Source organism: Pelodiscus sinensis, chromosome 6 (genome assembly GCF_052426305.1).
Source record: "Pelodiscus sinensis isolate ZL-2025 chromosome 6, ASM5242630v1, whole genome shotgun sequence".
Classification (NCBI taxonomy): Eukaryota; Metazoa; Chordata; order Testudines; family Trionychidae; genus Pelodiscus; species Pelodiscus sinensis.
This window is the reverse complement of record NC_143057.1, coordinates 82,621,354-82,638,509: the sequence shown is the minus strand read 5'-3', so window position 1 is coordinate 82,638,509 and position 17,156 is coordinate 82,621,354. Positions and strand designations below refer to the sequence as shown.

General features: G+C 41.7%; 2 protein-coding genes across 5 annotated transcripts in view; one reads left to right on the top strand and one right to left on the bottom strand.

The window, feature by feature from the left end:
* LOC102458766 (survival motor neuron protein-like) overlaps positions 1-10,484 on the top strand; it is a 50,428-nt gene extending 39,944 nt beyond the window's left edge. The window contains exons 9-10 of one of the 2 annotated variants that reach the window (XR_012904834.2): positions 8,273-8,419; positions 9,897-10,484. The gene's annotated coding sequence lies outside the window, so the exon portion shown is untranslated. Of the gene's footprint in view, positions 1-8,272 lie in introns of both variants that reach the window. The other variant, XM_075932236.2, reaches the window with a different exon arrangement.
* Positions 6,959-17,156, bottom strand: part of OCLN (occludin) — a 35,327-nt gene continuing 25,129 nt past the window's right edge. For 2 of the 3 annotated variants that reach the window (XM_006124306.5, XM_006124305.5), the window contains exons 6-9: positions 15,316-15,513; positions 12,774-12,945; positions 10,726-10,767; positions 6,959-8,370 (exon numbers count right to left, since the gene is read on the bottom strand). In XM_006124306.5, coding sequence (XP_006124368.1) covers positions 8,269-8,370; positions 10,726-10,767; positions 12,774-12,945; positions 15,316-15,513 — 514 coding nt within the window. In that variant the 3' untranslated portion in view covers positions 6,959-8,268. The remainder of the gene's footprint in view (positions 8,371-10,725; positions 10,768-12,773; positions 12,946-15,315; positions 15,514-17,156) is intronic. The other variant, XM_006124304.5, reaches the window with a different exon arrangement.

The following is a 17,156-nucleotide window of genomic DNA, read 5'->3' as shown; positions in this document are numbered from 1 at the left end:
CTAGTCCAGTGTTTCTCAACCCGGGGTATGAGTAAGAGTACGCGAAAGAAGTCTGGGGAGGGTATGTCAACACAACTTTGGAGAAAACTGGATTTTTGTTTTAAGTTTTACAGCGCTTTATTATTTTTGTACTTTTTACACCTAAAAATTTCATCGCCTGCCTGGCTACAATTAAGTTGTTTAAACAAATGTGTTGCAATGGTAGAAAAAAATATGGGTCTGAAAACTGTAGGTATTGGGGGTACTTTTTTTTTTAGGGGGGGAATTTCCATTTTTTTGTAAAGATGTACTTCATAAAAAAAGGTTGAGAAACACTGGACTAATCAAGTAGTCGATAGAAATTCCATCGACTATTCAACTAGTAAATTACTTGCTATTTAACATCCTTACTCCCTAACCGTCCTGGCAGGGCCCTCCCTAGGGGCCTGTGTGTTTAGACATGCCCCCCTCTACCATCACCACCCCGACCCTGACCTGCTCTTCCTATCCCGGATCTGCCCTACCCCAATCCACTTCTTCCCCTATGCTCTGCCCCCCCCCCCCACCTGCCACACCTTCCACGCATGCTAGGAGCCAAGGGAATAGTGAGGGGTCTGGTGCCAGTACCAGGGGTTGGGCCTACCCTGTACTCAATGCAGCATCAGACTGTGGAGTGATCTGGCCTGAGCCTGCTCCACTCTCCTGGCTCCTAGCCACATCCCTATGGGCAGTTGAGTGGACTGGAACCGAGTTACTCTACTTCCCACCACCATGCTGAAGCAGAGCATACATGCTAGGAGCTGGGCAGCAGCGGGAAGGAAGCTGCTGAGTTGTTCCTGCTCCTGATGCTGCAGTGAGGGCATGGGGGCCAACCATTGCTGTTTCCCCAGGCCAGGCCCCCCAGAAACTGTGCCTGTGCTGCCCTTGGCACCACGAGTCCTGTTTATAGGACAATTGAAGCAGCTGCCCCATGGCCACCCAAAGCATGGGCCTGGGATGGCTACCTTAAACTGTCCTATGGCCAGACAACTCTGGCTATGGTGAAGCAGTGTGACACAGTTGGGAAATGATGGAATGGAGTGCACTGGGGCTAGGTCACTCTGCTTCCTGCTGATGTGAAGCACAGCAATGCAGCTGCAAGATTGCGGAGAGAAGCAGATCAGTCTGGGGCTGGATATCTCCATTTCCAGCCACTGTGAGTGAGTGTGGGGGCAGGCCTAACCCTTGCTGCCACTGTTTGGACTCCTGCTAGTCCCCCAGGCTGCCCAGGGGTCACCCCAAAGTGCAGCTCCCAGGGCAGCTGTTCAATCTTTTCAATGAATACAACATTGTATTCATCTGTGTCCTGGCTCTGTCCAGCTTCCAGAAGCAGCTGCCAGCTCCCCGTAGCCTCTTGGTGCATGGATGGCCAGCAGCGTTCCCTCTAACATTTTCCATCCTTGGGCGGGCTGAGTTTTCTTTTGGGCAGTTTGAAATTTGTGTGCAACACCAATATTAAGGTTGTGTGTGGATGTGCACCACCATTACAAACAAAAAGCCTAGATTAAAATATTTTAAACAGTTTATAGTTATGGAAGAAGAAAACATTAAGCATTGCTTCTTGTTAACTATCCCTTGTTTTAAGATATTTATTTAAAAATCCAATAAAAAGAAAATTAACACTACTCTTGGAGTACATGTATTATCATTCTAACAATTTAAGCTAGTAAATACATCAAAATGGGGCATACTGAAAACAGCTACATACATAAATAAAAAACATGGCCATTAAGTAAAAGCATAAAAAAGTGCACTAGATATCTGCATCACTTTTCTGTTCAAATCCTTTTATTTTATCTTAAGCCATTAACACCTATGTCAATTTTCTTTGAAATGTAATCATGCAAATGTCATGTGCTAAACCAGGGGTTCCCAACCTGGGGTACACGTACCCCCAGAGGGTACAAGAAGCTTGTCAAGGGAGTACAGGGAATATTTTGTAAATAACTAGATTATCCTAATTGAAATATTCCAAAAGTAATAGTGTTAGTGAAAAAAGTTGTGGATTCTAGAGTCTAGAATGTATTTCCTTTCATATTGAATAGGGGGTACAGGAAGGTTTACTAAAAGCCAAGGGGGTCTGGGGACTGAAAAAGGTTGGGAACCCCTGTGCTAAACCTTTTGCTTCAGTATTCATTCACTAAAGCCTGAATCCTTATCTACAAAAGCAGCCTACATGCTTTACAATAGAAAAACATCAAAACAAATGAAGTCAGATCCTGCATTAAGATCTGCTAATGCAGATTCTCTCAGCCCTCCTTATTTCTCTCCTTTGGGTCTGTCTCCCGCCAAACAAACTACGTTTTAGCTCAGACTTTTAACATCTCCAGGCAGACAGACACCTGTTAAACTCATCATGGCCAAAATCAAGCTCTCTATCTTTCCCTCCTGATACTACGTGAAAACTGTTTTAGTCTAGAACTGCAGACAATTCACCATTTTGTGTTTGCGCTACTAAATCTAACAGCGGAAAATAGCAGGGTGCAACATTCTCTCACACTCACACCCATCATATTCCTGAAAAAATATATTTCAGATCTTGTAATTATGTCACCAGTTGGTAATTAATACCAATTCCTCCTCACTCCAGCCTCACTCTGGCGCATAGAACAGCTGCTATGCAACCCCACCCCAGGGAACAGTCAGGCAGTCTCTACACAGCCCTGGCCACAGCTCCAGCCCTTCCCCAGGCATGAGGGCAGCACACAGAGCCTCTCTGGCAGCCTGCATGCCAAGAGGCTGCAGAGACCGGGTGGACAGTTCTGGGAGCTGTGGTAAGCATCAACAGCACTCCAAATCCCATCCAGCAAGCCAGCCTCTCTGTCCCTTCCCACAGGCAACCTCCCTCCTAAAGTTTATACCCACACCAACCCCTGCCCCAGCCCAGACCCTCCTCCTGCACCCCACACCCCTTAGACCTGAACCCATCCCAGGGCCTGCACCATAGTTGGAACCCTCCCTCCCTCCCACATACGAACCTCCTGCCCCAGCCTAGTGAATGTGAGGGTAGGGGACAGCAAGTGATAGAAGGATGATAGAGCAAGCAGGAGGTAAGGGACAGAGCCTCTGAGAAGGGATGATGTGCCTTTTTTTTTTTTTTTTTTTTTAAGTGAAAATGAAGGTCCTCAGGTTGCTCAAGTTCAAGAACCACTGCATCCAGATCAATGCCCCCCAAACATGGAATTGTTATACTGCTACACAACAGTGTATTATATTATATATGGATCTGTGACTAATCAACTACCTTAATAGAAACAATTTGAACAAACAAAAAGTTAATCCGTTTTTACAAATTAAAATAGAATATCAGACTGACCTCAGAACCCTTTCCCTGGGACCAGGAACCTGTTTAATTGGGATCATTTACTTTGTTATAAAACATCATTACAAACCTAAGGACAGTTACTGGACTTGTATATGCAATCTCCCAACATTTATTACATGGAACAATATTATGAGTGGGTGTGGTAATTGCTATGCAGAAGATAAACAGCATTTTTTAAATTAAGTATCCATCTTCATAAAATGGCTAAGTCTTAGTAAATGTTAACAAAAATATAACATTGTTCCAAGAGAATAATGTATCAGGACCATTCTTAAACTCTAGCAATATTTTAAATATAGCATTCTCAACCTACTAGAATATAATTTAATTTAGTTCATGTCTAGTTTAATGCAGGAGTACTTCAACGGAGTCTCACACACAAAATCTTCCAGCATTTACAGTCTTGAGGGTATTTTCACATCGTGTTTGTGTAGCCCTGTGTTAATGCAAATTCAGAATAGAAATTTAGGGCATGTTTTCCCTTGCTGCACTGAAGACAGATGTTCTGGCGTTCAATTTTGCATGTCTAGTATAGACCCTTGTATCAAACTCAGAGGGCAGCTTCAGCCAGCATCTGTACTCCTTGCAGTCACAAGGAATAAGGGAAACAGATGGGAGTGTTTGCTCCTGTCAGCCTCCTGTAGTAGGGAAAGTGCCAAGCTTGGCTTACAGTAAGCGAACGCCATCTATGTATTCTATGTAGCTGGAGTTGCGTACCTTAAACTGACCTTCCAGGTCTAGTGTAGATCTGCCCATAGTCATGTACAACAGTCATCACAAGAATTTCCTGAAAGAAGACATTTCCTCCAGATCAAATACCTTGTTCACCCCTGTGCTTGATGTCATACTACAGGGTCAACCTCTTGAAGTAAGATGAGGGCCTAAAACATAAGCCCATGTAGCACAGGGCTGGCCTGAGGCCTAACAGACAAAACATGGCTAATGTAAAGCAAAATTAGGCTATGAGCAAGAGCAGGCCCCTGCTCACAGAACATGGCACGAACAGGGCTGAGCATGCAAAAAACTTATTGGTAATATGCCCAGGTGTAGAACAGTAATTGGTACTGGTCATGAATTGAAAGCACATGGTACCAGTACCAGCTCATTAGAAGAAACCTTGGTACCCACACTCCCCACAGATACAGAGCCAGGTTCAGAAAAGATCTAAAATGAAAGCATGATGGATACAGATGATCTAATCGAACTATGACGTTCAGGGTGATGGATGGTATCTAAGTAGCATCAGAGGGTGGCAACCTGACAGTGATGGGTAACTTGTTTGTACCTGGATATAAAGTGGTGTTTGGGGGAGGAGGGGGGAAAAGGACAGTCTTTGGATGACCTAGGGGGCACTGGAATTTCCCACTGACTGAGTCATTCCGTTGTTACAAATTGCATATGTGTAGTGATTCAGTAGAATCTACTGACAACTATTACTATACTTTGCTTAGCAAAAAACCTGGCCAGGCACCTTCAAACCTTTTCTGATCTCTTGGGGTCTGCTGTGGAGATGTGCATGAGTCGACATGGCACACAGCCTTCTGGTTATCATCATCCATGGAGCCAGAGACCTGTGAGGACGCCTCGGCAGTAAATCCTGACTGACTACAGCTCTATGGTCTGGATTTCCATAGTCTGGCATCATCTGTGGTTTGGCATCCCCATGGGTGCTCCCAGGCTGGAGCACTCATGGGAAAAAGCCAGGCCCTGTGCTTAGCAACTCCTCCCCCATGCCCTGCCAGAGCTTCCAAAGCACTGCAAACAACAAGGGAAGAGGCAGGTTGGCGGTGGAGCCCTGCACCTGATGTCTGAGAGTGCAGTCCAGAAGCTGTGGGACTTGCTGTGCTCCCACAGGGCTGCACTCCTGGGCTCTTCAGGTACCCTGCCTCTAACCCTGAGTTCCACCCCCAAGTCCCTGCTTGGTTAATGCTGGCCCCACTGCTGCCTCCAGAGCAGAGCCCCGCAGCCAGTGGCAGCAGAGGGGATGGCATTGACCTCCCTTGGTTCTGCAGATTTCCTGGTTGGGATGGGTCAGGTCTCAAAGGTGCCAGACCCGAGAGGTACAACCTGTAGTGTTATTTCTGTCGTCAATTTGAAAATCTCGGTTGAAGAACTGATGGATGCTTACATGTTCTTTTTCTAATTGGATCCCACTACTTTTAGACTACTTACTTACCTATAAAAATATAGAAACATGTTTCAAAACAAAACATTTTGACTTTTCTTTAAAATATGTTTTGTTTCAAATTTAGCTGGATTTATTCAAATTAAAAGGGTACAAATTATTTGACCTGAAAATAATGTTTCCAGTTTTTTTGTTTTGTCAAGGAACAATTCAGTTTTAGTTCAACATAAAGCAAAAAAGCGCACACATACCACCACCACCAAAAAACCTACAGCTTTTGGTTTGGCCACTGACTAGTAAAATAAATTGGCCACTTAGCTGTGCTTTGGAACACACAATGTAGACATGTACTTAGGCCACCCAGAAGAAAGACTTGTCTCATGCCTTGCCAAGAGAGGATGGGCTCAACACACTCAGCTAACTCCTTGTAGGGATTACAATAAGTAAATGGGGGGAAATACTAAATATAGTCCCATGTAATGTCTAGTAAGAGTTTAAGTTGCACTATCATTGCTTGTCAAACTGGTGGTGGGTGCCTAGAATTGAGTATTGTATATATAAATGTGGTGCAAAGCACACAGATGTATTCACTGAGGAACCTATTTAAAATGGATTGTAATGCTTCTGAAAACATGGGTATAGATCATCAGTCAGCAGCACCACTGAAGAGTAAATGCATCAGCTAACACATACTTTAAGTTTCAGTGGGTATCCAGATAAATATGTATTCAACTTTAACAACTTCAATGATGTGAAAAGCTTCATATTATGTTCAAATCTATTAAAGTGTACAGAACAACATATTTTTTCAGCTACAAATTAAAAAGAAAAAAAATCAAATCACCCACAGTTCTTGAGTTACGTTTTTGGAAGTCAAACCTTCCAAAACAATATATTGCTAGATCAATAGTCAATCATGTACACTCATTGTCAGAAATCTCACCTTCTTAAAAGCTAGCAATAATTCAGATGGTTGTTGTCTGCAATGAGCAGCTAAAATTTAGACACTAAGAAAAGACTATTTCCGAACACTTGTTCTGTAGGAACACAAAGGTGGATGGAATGACTACTTGCTTCTCTTTAGTTCTCATTTCAGCTTTATGTAAGTAACACCAAGAAATTGATATACAATTTGGTTTAATTACACAGCTTCAGAAACAAGTGGCAACATTAGATATATTCAGTAGTCTTTGTATGTACATAGAATTGGCATTAATCATGTTGACTAAATATCCAACTGAAAAGCAGCTGCTTTATGTGCTGCATTCTATTAATTATGTCACATAAGATTTGGCCCCACATGTAGGTTGTATAAAACCACACACCCATAGAAAATATTTCATTTAAAAAAAAATTCCAATGTAAACAGATTAAAAGAAATTCACATTATTTCCCTGTACTATTTGCAACCCAAATACTTAAACATTCATCCAGCACACATGAATCAGAATCATATTAAATAGAAGGACTAATTAATTTACATCATCCAGTGTAAATTGCAGAAGAAAAAAAATGATAAAATCAGATTTTTTTGTAAAATGGTTTTATTTAAGGTAATCAGTAACATAGGCAAACGTGTTTTAAAAAGCACCAACTTGCTTACCTTTGTCCTTTTGAGAACAGTTAATGTGAGCAATTATTTACTTAAACTATATGCTGCAGAAAATTTAAGTATTACATCACAAATTTAATGGTGCAGCTTTACACAAAAAGTTGCTTCATTAGGTATAAAGTGTTCTCAAATTTCCATGAACTCACTTCCTTTTCCTCTTAAGAGACTACATTTTAAATTGTTAATCATCATGGAAATTTAAGTCTAAAAAAAGAAGATTCAGAACTTTATAAAAATTACTTTGGTTATAGTCATTATAATGGTCAAAACATTTTGGCTGATCAAAAATGGTCAAAGTTAAATGCATCACTTAATTGTCAAATAATAAATTGTATTTAACAGAAGACAACTCACAGGAACAACCAGATTCTGTACATAGTCACGCACTTACAAATCATAACTAAGTCATAAAAATCAACTGATTATTCTAAATACACGCCTGTACAATAAAAAAGGTAAGATACAAATGAAGATTTAAAAAAAAGAAACAAATATTCACATTTAATTTCACGTTTCCATTAATTACACCCTATTAGGTAAGCAGCATTGGCCCCATTAATACAACTTAACTCATTTCTAAACAAAAAGTTAATCATGACCCTATGAATGGAATGGTTACAATGGGATATAATGCATACTGGAGGAGTGAATTTTTGAAGGCCATTGCGCTTACTGTTTATGCAAGCAACACAGATCCAAATGTGCTGCAATTAGGAGCCAGAAGAAATGTAGCATTATCTGGAACTGCTTTTCAAAATTAGGTATACTATATGGAGTGGAGAACAAAGCTGGGAATTAATCAATATGCAGACAGGGGAAACAATATTTAAAAGTCCTCAACCACAGTTGACAAAAGGAGGGAAGTCTGCAACTTAGTACTAAATCAGTCAAACTTTTAGATAACAAACCTGGGACCTGATCTGTTCCCAAGTAAAAATGCCAGGCTTCAAACAGAACAGACCTCTGTTTGGTTTGCTAGAGGCCATACTCAATAGTAAACAAGGTATCAACATTAGTTGTTACACTTCAGTAACTAAATTCAGGCAGTTGATGGTGGGTTGTTTTGTTTTTTAGCCAACAAGACAAAGGGGACTTTGTTTCTCAGCTGAAACCAAAGTCACTTTATATCCCATTGTTACAAAACTGTACATAATTTAGTGATTCTAATTTTTTTCCTTCTTTTCTCTTCTAGGATTTCCGATTGTCATAATCACTGACCATCTTTTTTACATGCGACAGTTTACTCTTCAGTGTCCTGCACCGTGCCTTTTTGTTCTTATAGTCTGCCGACTAAAAATAAAGAACACAAATCAATTGTGGAATTAGAGAATTTTGGTTGGTAAGTATGTAAAAGTAAATATTTTTCAGATAAAAATGCTCTAGTCTAGGGGCTACACTTGAATATACACATTTTAAATAAATATAAATCTCAGAGTTCTAAAAATGTCAGTGAAGAAGCCAATAACCTAGTTCTATCACCTGGGGTGTTAAGACTGACACAAAGAATCATGAGACGGGCTATAAAGTTGAAAGAGTTGGCAACATTTCATCTATTGTTTCAAAGCTTTTGAAACTGGCAGTCAGATGATACTATTCTCTCATGTATGAGGAGGTTTCAGATTTAGATTAGGTAAGAGATGAACCTTTATTTGCTGGTTTTATTTTTGTATAAGATACTGAATGGATAGACCTTTCCTATCTCCCTGCCAATGCAATCTTAGTCCCTTACTAAAAAGTTTGCCTACCAACACATACAATTTGACAGACTAAATCAAGAGAAGCCCAATACTTGAAGTCTTTAAATTCAGTTGCCATTCATTCTCCAAGGGAGAAAGTAACTTAAGTTTCTTACAGGTACTATCATATCATAGCCCCTTTGGGGGGGAGCCCTCAGGGCAGGGGACTAAGAGAGTGCCTGTAAGAAATTTAAGTAAAGGGTGGAATGGGGGTGGCCTCAGGGCAGGAGTTGGGGAGGTGTGGGAGTCAGGGCTGGGGTATCTAGGGGTTAATGTGGGGGGGCACCATTTCAGGGGGGTGGTGGCTCCAGCCATACATAGTAGAGTCACTACTGCTCTTCTCCTTCCCTACTGAACAGGAGGTAAGAGTAAAGTGCACTGCCTTCTGCATTCCTTCTCTGCCTCTCCTCTGGGCAGCTAGCAGTGAGAGGAAGACACAAACTGCACATTTTCCCCTCACTCCCTATAGTCAGGGGAAGAAGACCCACAGAGTTCTGTGTATATGAGGCTGCAGGCCTACCCCAGTCTCCCTAAAGAGTGCAGGGGGGCTGTGACAGCCCTGGACCAGGAGGTACGAGGGGGTAGGGGCAGGCACACCCCACCCAGCCCCTTTCACCTGCCTGGGTACCTGCTTTCAGCAAGGCAGCCTGCAGGAGACCCCAGATGCCTGTCTGGGAGCAGATGCAGTCAAGAGCCCCAGCCAGCCAGTTGTTTCTTGACAGAGTGCTGCACCAGTGTGTACTACCTTACTTTCACCTGTGTTCAATACTGTGCTAGCTGGAGTCATCTCATCACTAACACCCATTATACTACAGTCATACTAAGAAGCCTCTCAACAGGTGTGAGGTAGGTTAGGTCAATTTCAGCCCTGGTATAAGCAGTCAAAACTATGTGGATAAATCTCCATAACATTTCCATATAACCATGTATCATTCTCATATAACTTTGTATTAAGAGAAACTTTGTAAGTCCTTTTAGATATCTTTATGTTAAGCCTTCTTATAGAATCCCTTGTATTAAGAGAAACCTTGTATCCAGTCTTTTCCATAGAAACTTTTTATCAAGCTCTTTATGTTATAGGTCTTAGGAATAGTTAAGGTAAAGAAAATATTCTTCTGTTCAGAGAAGAGTAGATCTCTCCCCTTTCCTTGATGGCCCTGTTGAAATTAATGAGGTGTGAATGGAGACTGAAAGGTGAGCACCTCTAGCAGCAGCTGCAAGGGTGAAGAGGGGCTGGGAGCCAGATGCAAGACAATACCTATGAAGTGAGCTCACTGGAAAGAAGATTGGACATACAGAAGCCTTGGGAGTCAAGCAGCAAGTGCCTTCCCTTGAAAGGACTCTCTTTGAAGCAGCATTAAAAAAGGCGAGGTGATGACTAACTGGCAGCATGAGAGAAATAAATACCAGGCATCTTGCAGAGGGACCCTGGGTTTTTGTCTTGTCAACATCTGAGCATTGATCCAGATCAGCAGAAGCTCAGCTCCACCCCTCCCCCATCTAGCTCACCTGGCCAGTGTATTTAGGGGGAGCAACTATTGGTAACAAGATGGAGTGTGCTCGTGTGTATAAATGCATGAGTGTAATGTGTCATATGCATATGATAAAGTATTGACTGATCTATGTATGTTCAATAAATGTGGCATGTTGCCTTATCCCCCTGAAAAAGATCCTGGGTGCTTCTTTTAAGCACAACAACTAGACTGACTACACTATTGACTACATTACCAAGTCTGATTTGAATTTATTGCGGAAGGCTCAGAGATCTGCTATAAGAAAAGTATTGTGACACTGCTTCCATTAGTTGTCACTCTGCATGTGAATTGGACAGGGAAAAAAGGAGGAAGAATTTTTTTTAAAAAGTCCTTAGAAATAACAAACAGAAAAAGAAGAACCTTATGATACTTACTGCTTTTATATCCTTCATCATATTGTACTGATCAGCAGCAACCTATAATTAGAGAGAAATTTAAATAAGGACAGTTCACGGCAGTGATATAAACAACACAGGTTTAATATCACAGGGCCTCATCCTCCTTGATTGGATCCACCTCGTCATCTCCAGCCTGATCCTGGCCTGCATATTTATTCCTGCCTCTGGAAATTTCCACGACATGCATCTGACGAAGTGGGTCTTTGCCCACGAAAGCTTATGCTCCTACACTTCAGTTAGTCTATAAGGTGCCACAGGACTCCTCGTTGCTTTTGCAGATTCAGACTAACACGGCTACCCCTCTGATACTTGACAGGTTTAATACTATATTATAGGTTGAACATCTCTAGTCTGGCACCTTTGGGACCTGACTGGTTCCGAACCAGAGAATTTGCCGGGAGAGATCAATACTGTCTAGCAGCTTTACCAACATTTCCACTGCTTACTGGGCTCTTAGAAAACATTTAGGGGTAAATTAGAGCTAAATAACAGCACAGAACACTGAAAGCCAGGACTGGTGGCTAAACAAGCTTTATGGGTGTGGCGGCACATCCCCCCTCCCCCCCCCAATCCTGCACCCTGTCTCCAGCAAGATGAGACTCCACCAGCCAGTAGAATAGAGAGAGTTTATTGGTTCTCCAGGATACAGCACAGCATAGATGTGATGTGGACATAAGAAGTCGGGGCTGGCAGCTCTAGACCCCTTGGGGCAGGGGTCCACTCTGCTTAGTCTGTTCTCTTCATGGTTTTCCAGCCAAAAAACTGCCCAGCTCCCAAGCCCTGCCCTCCAACCAGGTGGCCATCTCTGCCTCCCTTCCTTTGTCTCTCTCCCTGGGAAGAGACTTGTTATCTGCTCAGGATGGGACTAGGTGTCTGGGCTAATACACATGTGGGTGAGTCAGTGGGAATCACACATCACAGCGTGGGGGAACCCTGGGTTACAGGTCTCAATGGACATTAACTCACTGGCATTCACCTTCCTTCCCCCCCCCCCCCCGCATCCCCCTTCTTTTCTGAAATGTGATTTGTCCTTTTCATATGTGTTCATTTTTTTAAATTGTATCCTTTGGTATATATGGCTGTGACTATTTTCTTCCACTATTTGATCTGAGGAAGTGGGTCTGGCCCACGAAAGCTCATCATCTAATAAACCATCTTGTTAGTCTTTAAAGTGCTACATAGTCCTGTATTTTGTTTCAGCTACACCAGACTAACACGGCTACATTTCTATCACTAAGTCTCAATGGGACAGTGTGAAACTTCACCACACCCATCATAAGTGGACATCCAGCTAACTAAAATAATGCTGGACCACATATGTTGCTGATCAGAGAACACTGGACTAAAGTAGTTTAACCTGTACACAGTTTTGAGTTAACCATACATTTGGGGGGGAAAATCTGAAGTTACAAAGAAAGGAAGTTAAATTACAGAGTAAATAAAAATAGCCTTTGGATAACAACCTGGTAGACAGCCTGGGAGTTTTACAGCTAGAAATCTAGTTGTGTTAGGATATATGGCATGCCATTCTCTCTTAATAGGAGAAAGGGTCATTTAATTAAGAAAAAATCTAAAGGAGGTGGGGAATAATATTCTAGGCTGAACAAAAATCCTGGTATTGATAGAAGAGATTATTGCTATCAGTATTTTTTTTAGTACACGGATTTTTTTAATCCCAGGCAAATATGTAGAACTCTGAAGTATAGTTTAAGATTTATGATGGCCTTACCATCAAAATATCAGGAAAATTTTTCACTCTATTTGTAAGAGTTTTCCAATGAATGATGACAAAGGTTCAGTATCCCATCAAAATTTTAATAAAATCTCTAAAATCTGAAGAGATCCTTTTTCAAATTCAAATCCATTAAATTTTGCTTGATCAGTTCACCAACGCTAAGTTTTTACTTGCTACATAGTAATTTGTATGACAAAGGAACATTACTATATAGAACCTATTTTGCAAAAAATAAGTGCTGCCCTTTCCAGATATTTTGCATAAACTTTCAAGTTATCCATGGAAATACCTTATATTCCTCACTGTCTTCACTGTAGTCATCCAACTCCTTATCCAGTCGAGTGAGTGCTTTACTAACTTCATCAAGTTCAGCTTGCAAACTCTTGTATTCTTGTAATCCAGAGTCAAAGTCTCGCTTATATGCTTGCCTTTGAGGATCTGATGTTATTGGTGGATATTCCCTAGGGAAATAGCGGGAAAGGATGAGAGAGAATCACTTGTTACATATGGTATGGACTATCTTTAGCTGTACAAATGAAAGCATTTGTTTAACCATTTGATGCAGGGTGGGAGTGCATGTTAAGCTTTGGATGACTGTTACTGCTCATAAAACAACAAATAGTCTCTAAGGTGCTAAAAGACTAACAAAAATGTAGATGATAGCATGAGCTTTTGTGGGCACAACCCCCTTCTTTCATCTGAACAAGTGGGTTGTGCCCATGTAAGTTCATCATACCAACTACATTTTTGTTACTCTCTAAGGTGCTGCCAAGACTATTTGTTGTTTTAAGTTTTTCTAGTTACAGACTAACATGGCTACTCCTCTAAAACTTTTGTTACTGCTCATGACAGAGATGTTAGTAGCACTGTGAGGGGTAGGGTCCCCCTTTGCAAGCTACTTAGTTCTTGCTATGATTCTCTCCTTTAAGATAAGAGCCCTTTAGTACTTGCTATTTTCTTTCAGTGAAGGTATGCTGTAATCTAGTCACCTCTCAATTTCCTTTTTGATAAACTGAACAGACTGATCACTTCACATCTCTCACTGTGAGACTTTTCTCCAGCCCTTAAAGCATTTTTGTGACACTCTTCTGTACTTTCCCTAATGTTTCAATATCCTCCTTAAAATGTGCATTCTAGAACAGTTGACAGCAATCAAGTATCAGTCTCATCAATACCACAGATCAGTGGTTCCCAACCTTTAGAGGCTCCCGGGCGCCTGGGGGCGGGGCCACTCACACGCCGGGCGCCCGGGGGCGGGGCCACGCGTCCGGGGACACGCCAGGGGACGGGGATGCCCTTGCACCCTGCGCCAGCATGTGCCCCAGGGCCGGGGCTGGGGTCGTCCGAGCACCTTGTGCCTGGGGCCGGCACTGGCGCCAGTCGAGCGCCGCGCGCCCGCATGTGCCCTGGGGCTGGGGCCGCCCGAGCGCCACGCACCCGGCGCCGGTGCATGTCACGCACCTGGGGCTGGCACCTCCCATGCGCCGCGCCGGCCCAGGTTGTCGGCGGGCACGCACAAATGCCCCGGCGGGCGCCATGGCGCCCGCGGGCACCGCATTGGGGATCACTGCCATAGATAGAAGGAAGGTTATTTTACTTCTACTGAATATTCCCTGTGTATTACCTTACCTTTTCTGTCACAGCACCACAATAGGATCTCGTGAAGTTACTTTTTCATTGTAACTCCTAAACCATTTTTGAGTGACTGCTTTCCTGGATATATTCTCCCATTTTATAAGTATTGCTAGCATTACTTGTTCCTACATTGTTTTAGATTAAGATCAAACACGAAGTTATGCATTCTTCTTGAAAAGCCCCAATCACAAAGCAAACCAGATCATTCTGCATGATTCCCCATCATTATTATTTACCATTCTAACAAACTGTATTTCATCTGCAAATTTTATTCACGATTTCATACTTGCTTCCAGATCATAGACAAAAAATGTTGAATAGATCCCTTCAGAACGCCACTATAATGATTCTACTTTCAGATCTGGCAATTAACCAGTTCTTAAGCCACCTGATGTGTTCTCTTGATATTATAGAACCGATTTTTAAAAATTGGAATAGCATGCAGTTACTTACCAGTGTTACTGTTATTAATCAAACTTGTAATCTTATCAAAGGACAAGACCTACACTCCATTAAACTGCATTTACTGTGTGAGGACATTAAAGACTAAGTAAGTTGATTTACTAGATTGCTCTGTAACCTCAGGGAGAAGACAATGCATTTCAGTATTGAAGCAACAGGAGTGTTGCAAAGGAGGAAGAGTTAGCTTTTGTCAAAGAGCGCGAAGAATATATGCACTCAACTTACTCTGGTAAGTAGTGTTAGGTCTCACTAAACCAATTTTTGAAACATCTGTTATTGTTTTAACTGCTTCAGTCTCTAGAATAAAATATAAATGGGATGCCTGAAATATACCTGGGGCATTCTGGTGAACGCAGATGTCTCAAGACATCCAAAACTTGTTTAAATGATCACATTACAAAATCATTTAGTAGTGGAATCAGTGGAAGAGGCTACTTCAGACACAAGGAACAGTAGATAATGCTACTGCTGCAAATACTCCTTTCAAAGGCAACGTTTCCAAATATAAAAAAGGCAACTCTTTCCCTACCACCTTTCTAGGTCCTCCATTAACAGTCCTTATGCTGCCACCATCTACAGATCGGAAGTGGTAAGGCAGCTATATCCATAACAAGTTCCAAACACTACCACATTCAACAGACACACTACACTTGTTAACTAGGTTAACCCATCTAAAGCATCACAGGCAGTGGAGTTTGTATTATTTCAACAACAGGTGAAGTTATTGTCAGTACCTGTCCCAGTCCTCCTCCAGCTCATCACAAGACTCCCCTCCAGTGGTGTAATCTGCATCATAGTTATCAGAGTTGGTTCTCTTCCGTCTTCCTGTTCTTCTCTTTTGTGATGGTTCCTTAGCTGATCTGTCATGACTACGGTTCGCAGTAGAATTTGACTGTGTGAGGTTCTTCGCTGAGGGAACAATGTCAGACTCCCTACCAAAAGCAGTGAAGAGCTCATTAGTTGCCATTTACAGGCTGAATTATCAACATTAATCACACAGGGTAAGTATTAGCAGGATCAATTTATGAAGAAAAGAAAAACTCAACATGTATTTGGAATGTCACTCATTTTAATTCACTAACTTTGGCTAACAAATTGTTTAGAATACAAAATATAAATGTACTTGTTCCAGACTCAAATGGAACAAGTTTCCCAGATTTTTACTCTCCCATTTCAGCTAAAACTGGGCAAATTTGAGAAACACGCTTTAAGCCAAGTATAATAATAAGATATCCTATACAAGGAAAGCTACTTGTGAATTTTTAAAAGTGTCTATTACAGAATGACTCTCAGTTTAAGATAGCAATAATACCTGATAGAAAGACAGTAGCCCAGATGTCTGTCATAGATAAGTTTTCCATTGTCCTTAGAACATACAGAATCTATTAATTACCTAACCATGGAGTATGAAATTTCTTAGATTAGCTTTTTTACTATACAGATGTCCCTAAGGTTTTAAAAACAGCTACATTTTGCTTATAGCAAGAACTGAGACACAATACCTATTGTATTAGACACAATCCTAAACATCACATTTAAGGAAGGATACCAATTTTGGTGAGCAAAGGTTAGGAAAATCTGGCATTTGCACTAACAATTAATTTTATAGTATTGTGATTATGTCTGCAAATAATCATTTTGCATAAAGCAGCATCAAGAATAAATTTCTTGTTTACACAATCTTTTATATATAGGTCTCCACCTGGATTTTCTTGAGCAAGACATATTTACATGTAATAATATCATACCCCCCACTTGTTCCATTTTGTCTTGTGCCAGCTTATCTATTCTTGCTAAACCAAACAAAAAATATTTCCTTGCTGTTGATCAGGGCATTGCTAACATGGGTCTTAACTACCACCTTTTCAATTATTTAATGCTGAAGCGCCAAACAACCCTAAGTAGAGAAGCCATAACTACAGAGAGTAGGAAATAGTTTGAGTGATTAGACCAACATGAAGGGAGGTCCTGTGAGCTTTGACAGGACTGTTTCAGTCCCATGGGGAAAATGAGATCATGAACCCAAGTATGGAGTCTTTCTAGGCCCTGGAGGAACCAGACCATCATCTCGTGGGAAAAGACGAAATGTCTTACACTGTGTGGGGTGGAAAGCTGAGAAGACTGCCATGTGAACTTTCATAGATGAGAAAAAGAGACCTTGATGTTTAAGGTGGAACACGTAGTCTAGCAAAGTAGGAAGCCCCAGTGGAAGGCTGTCACCTAGCAAGACCTGTCGAACCTGTTTTGAGCAGATCTGTTCTTCACAGTTCAGCCACACAGCAACCTTGCCACAGTCTTGTGAAATCAAGCCCAGAAAGAATAGGAACACAAGTGGAGCTGCCATTGAGAGGTCCAGAAGCACTCTGAATCAATGCTACTATGGTCATGCCGGACCTATCAGAATAACCTTTGCCTTGTCCCACTTGGTCTTTAGGAGAATCTTGTGAACCAAGGGAATTGGTGGGAAGATATAGTAAATGGTCTGCCTACAAGACCAAGAAGGCATCACAGATGGAGCCCCTGCCAAGCTCATGCACAGAACTGAACTGATGGCATTTCCTGACCTGGCTGGTGG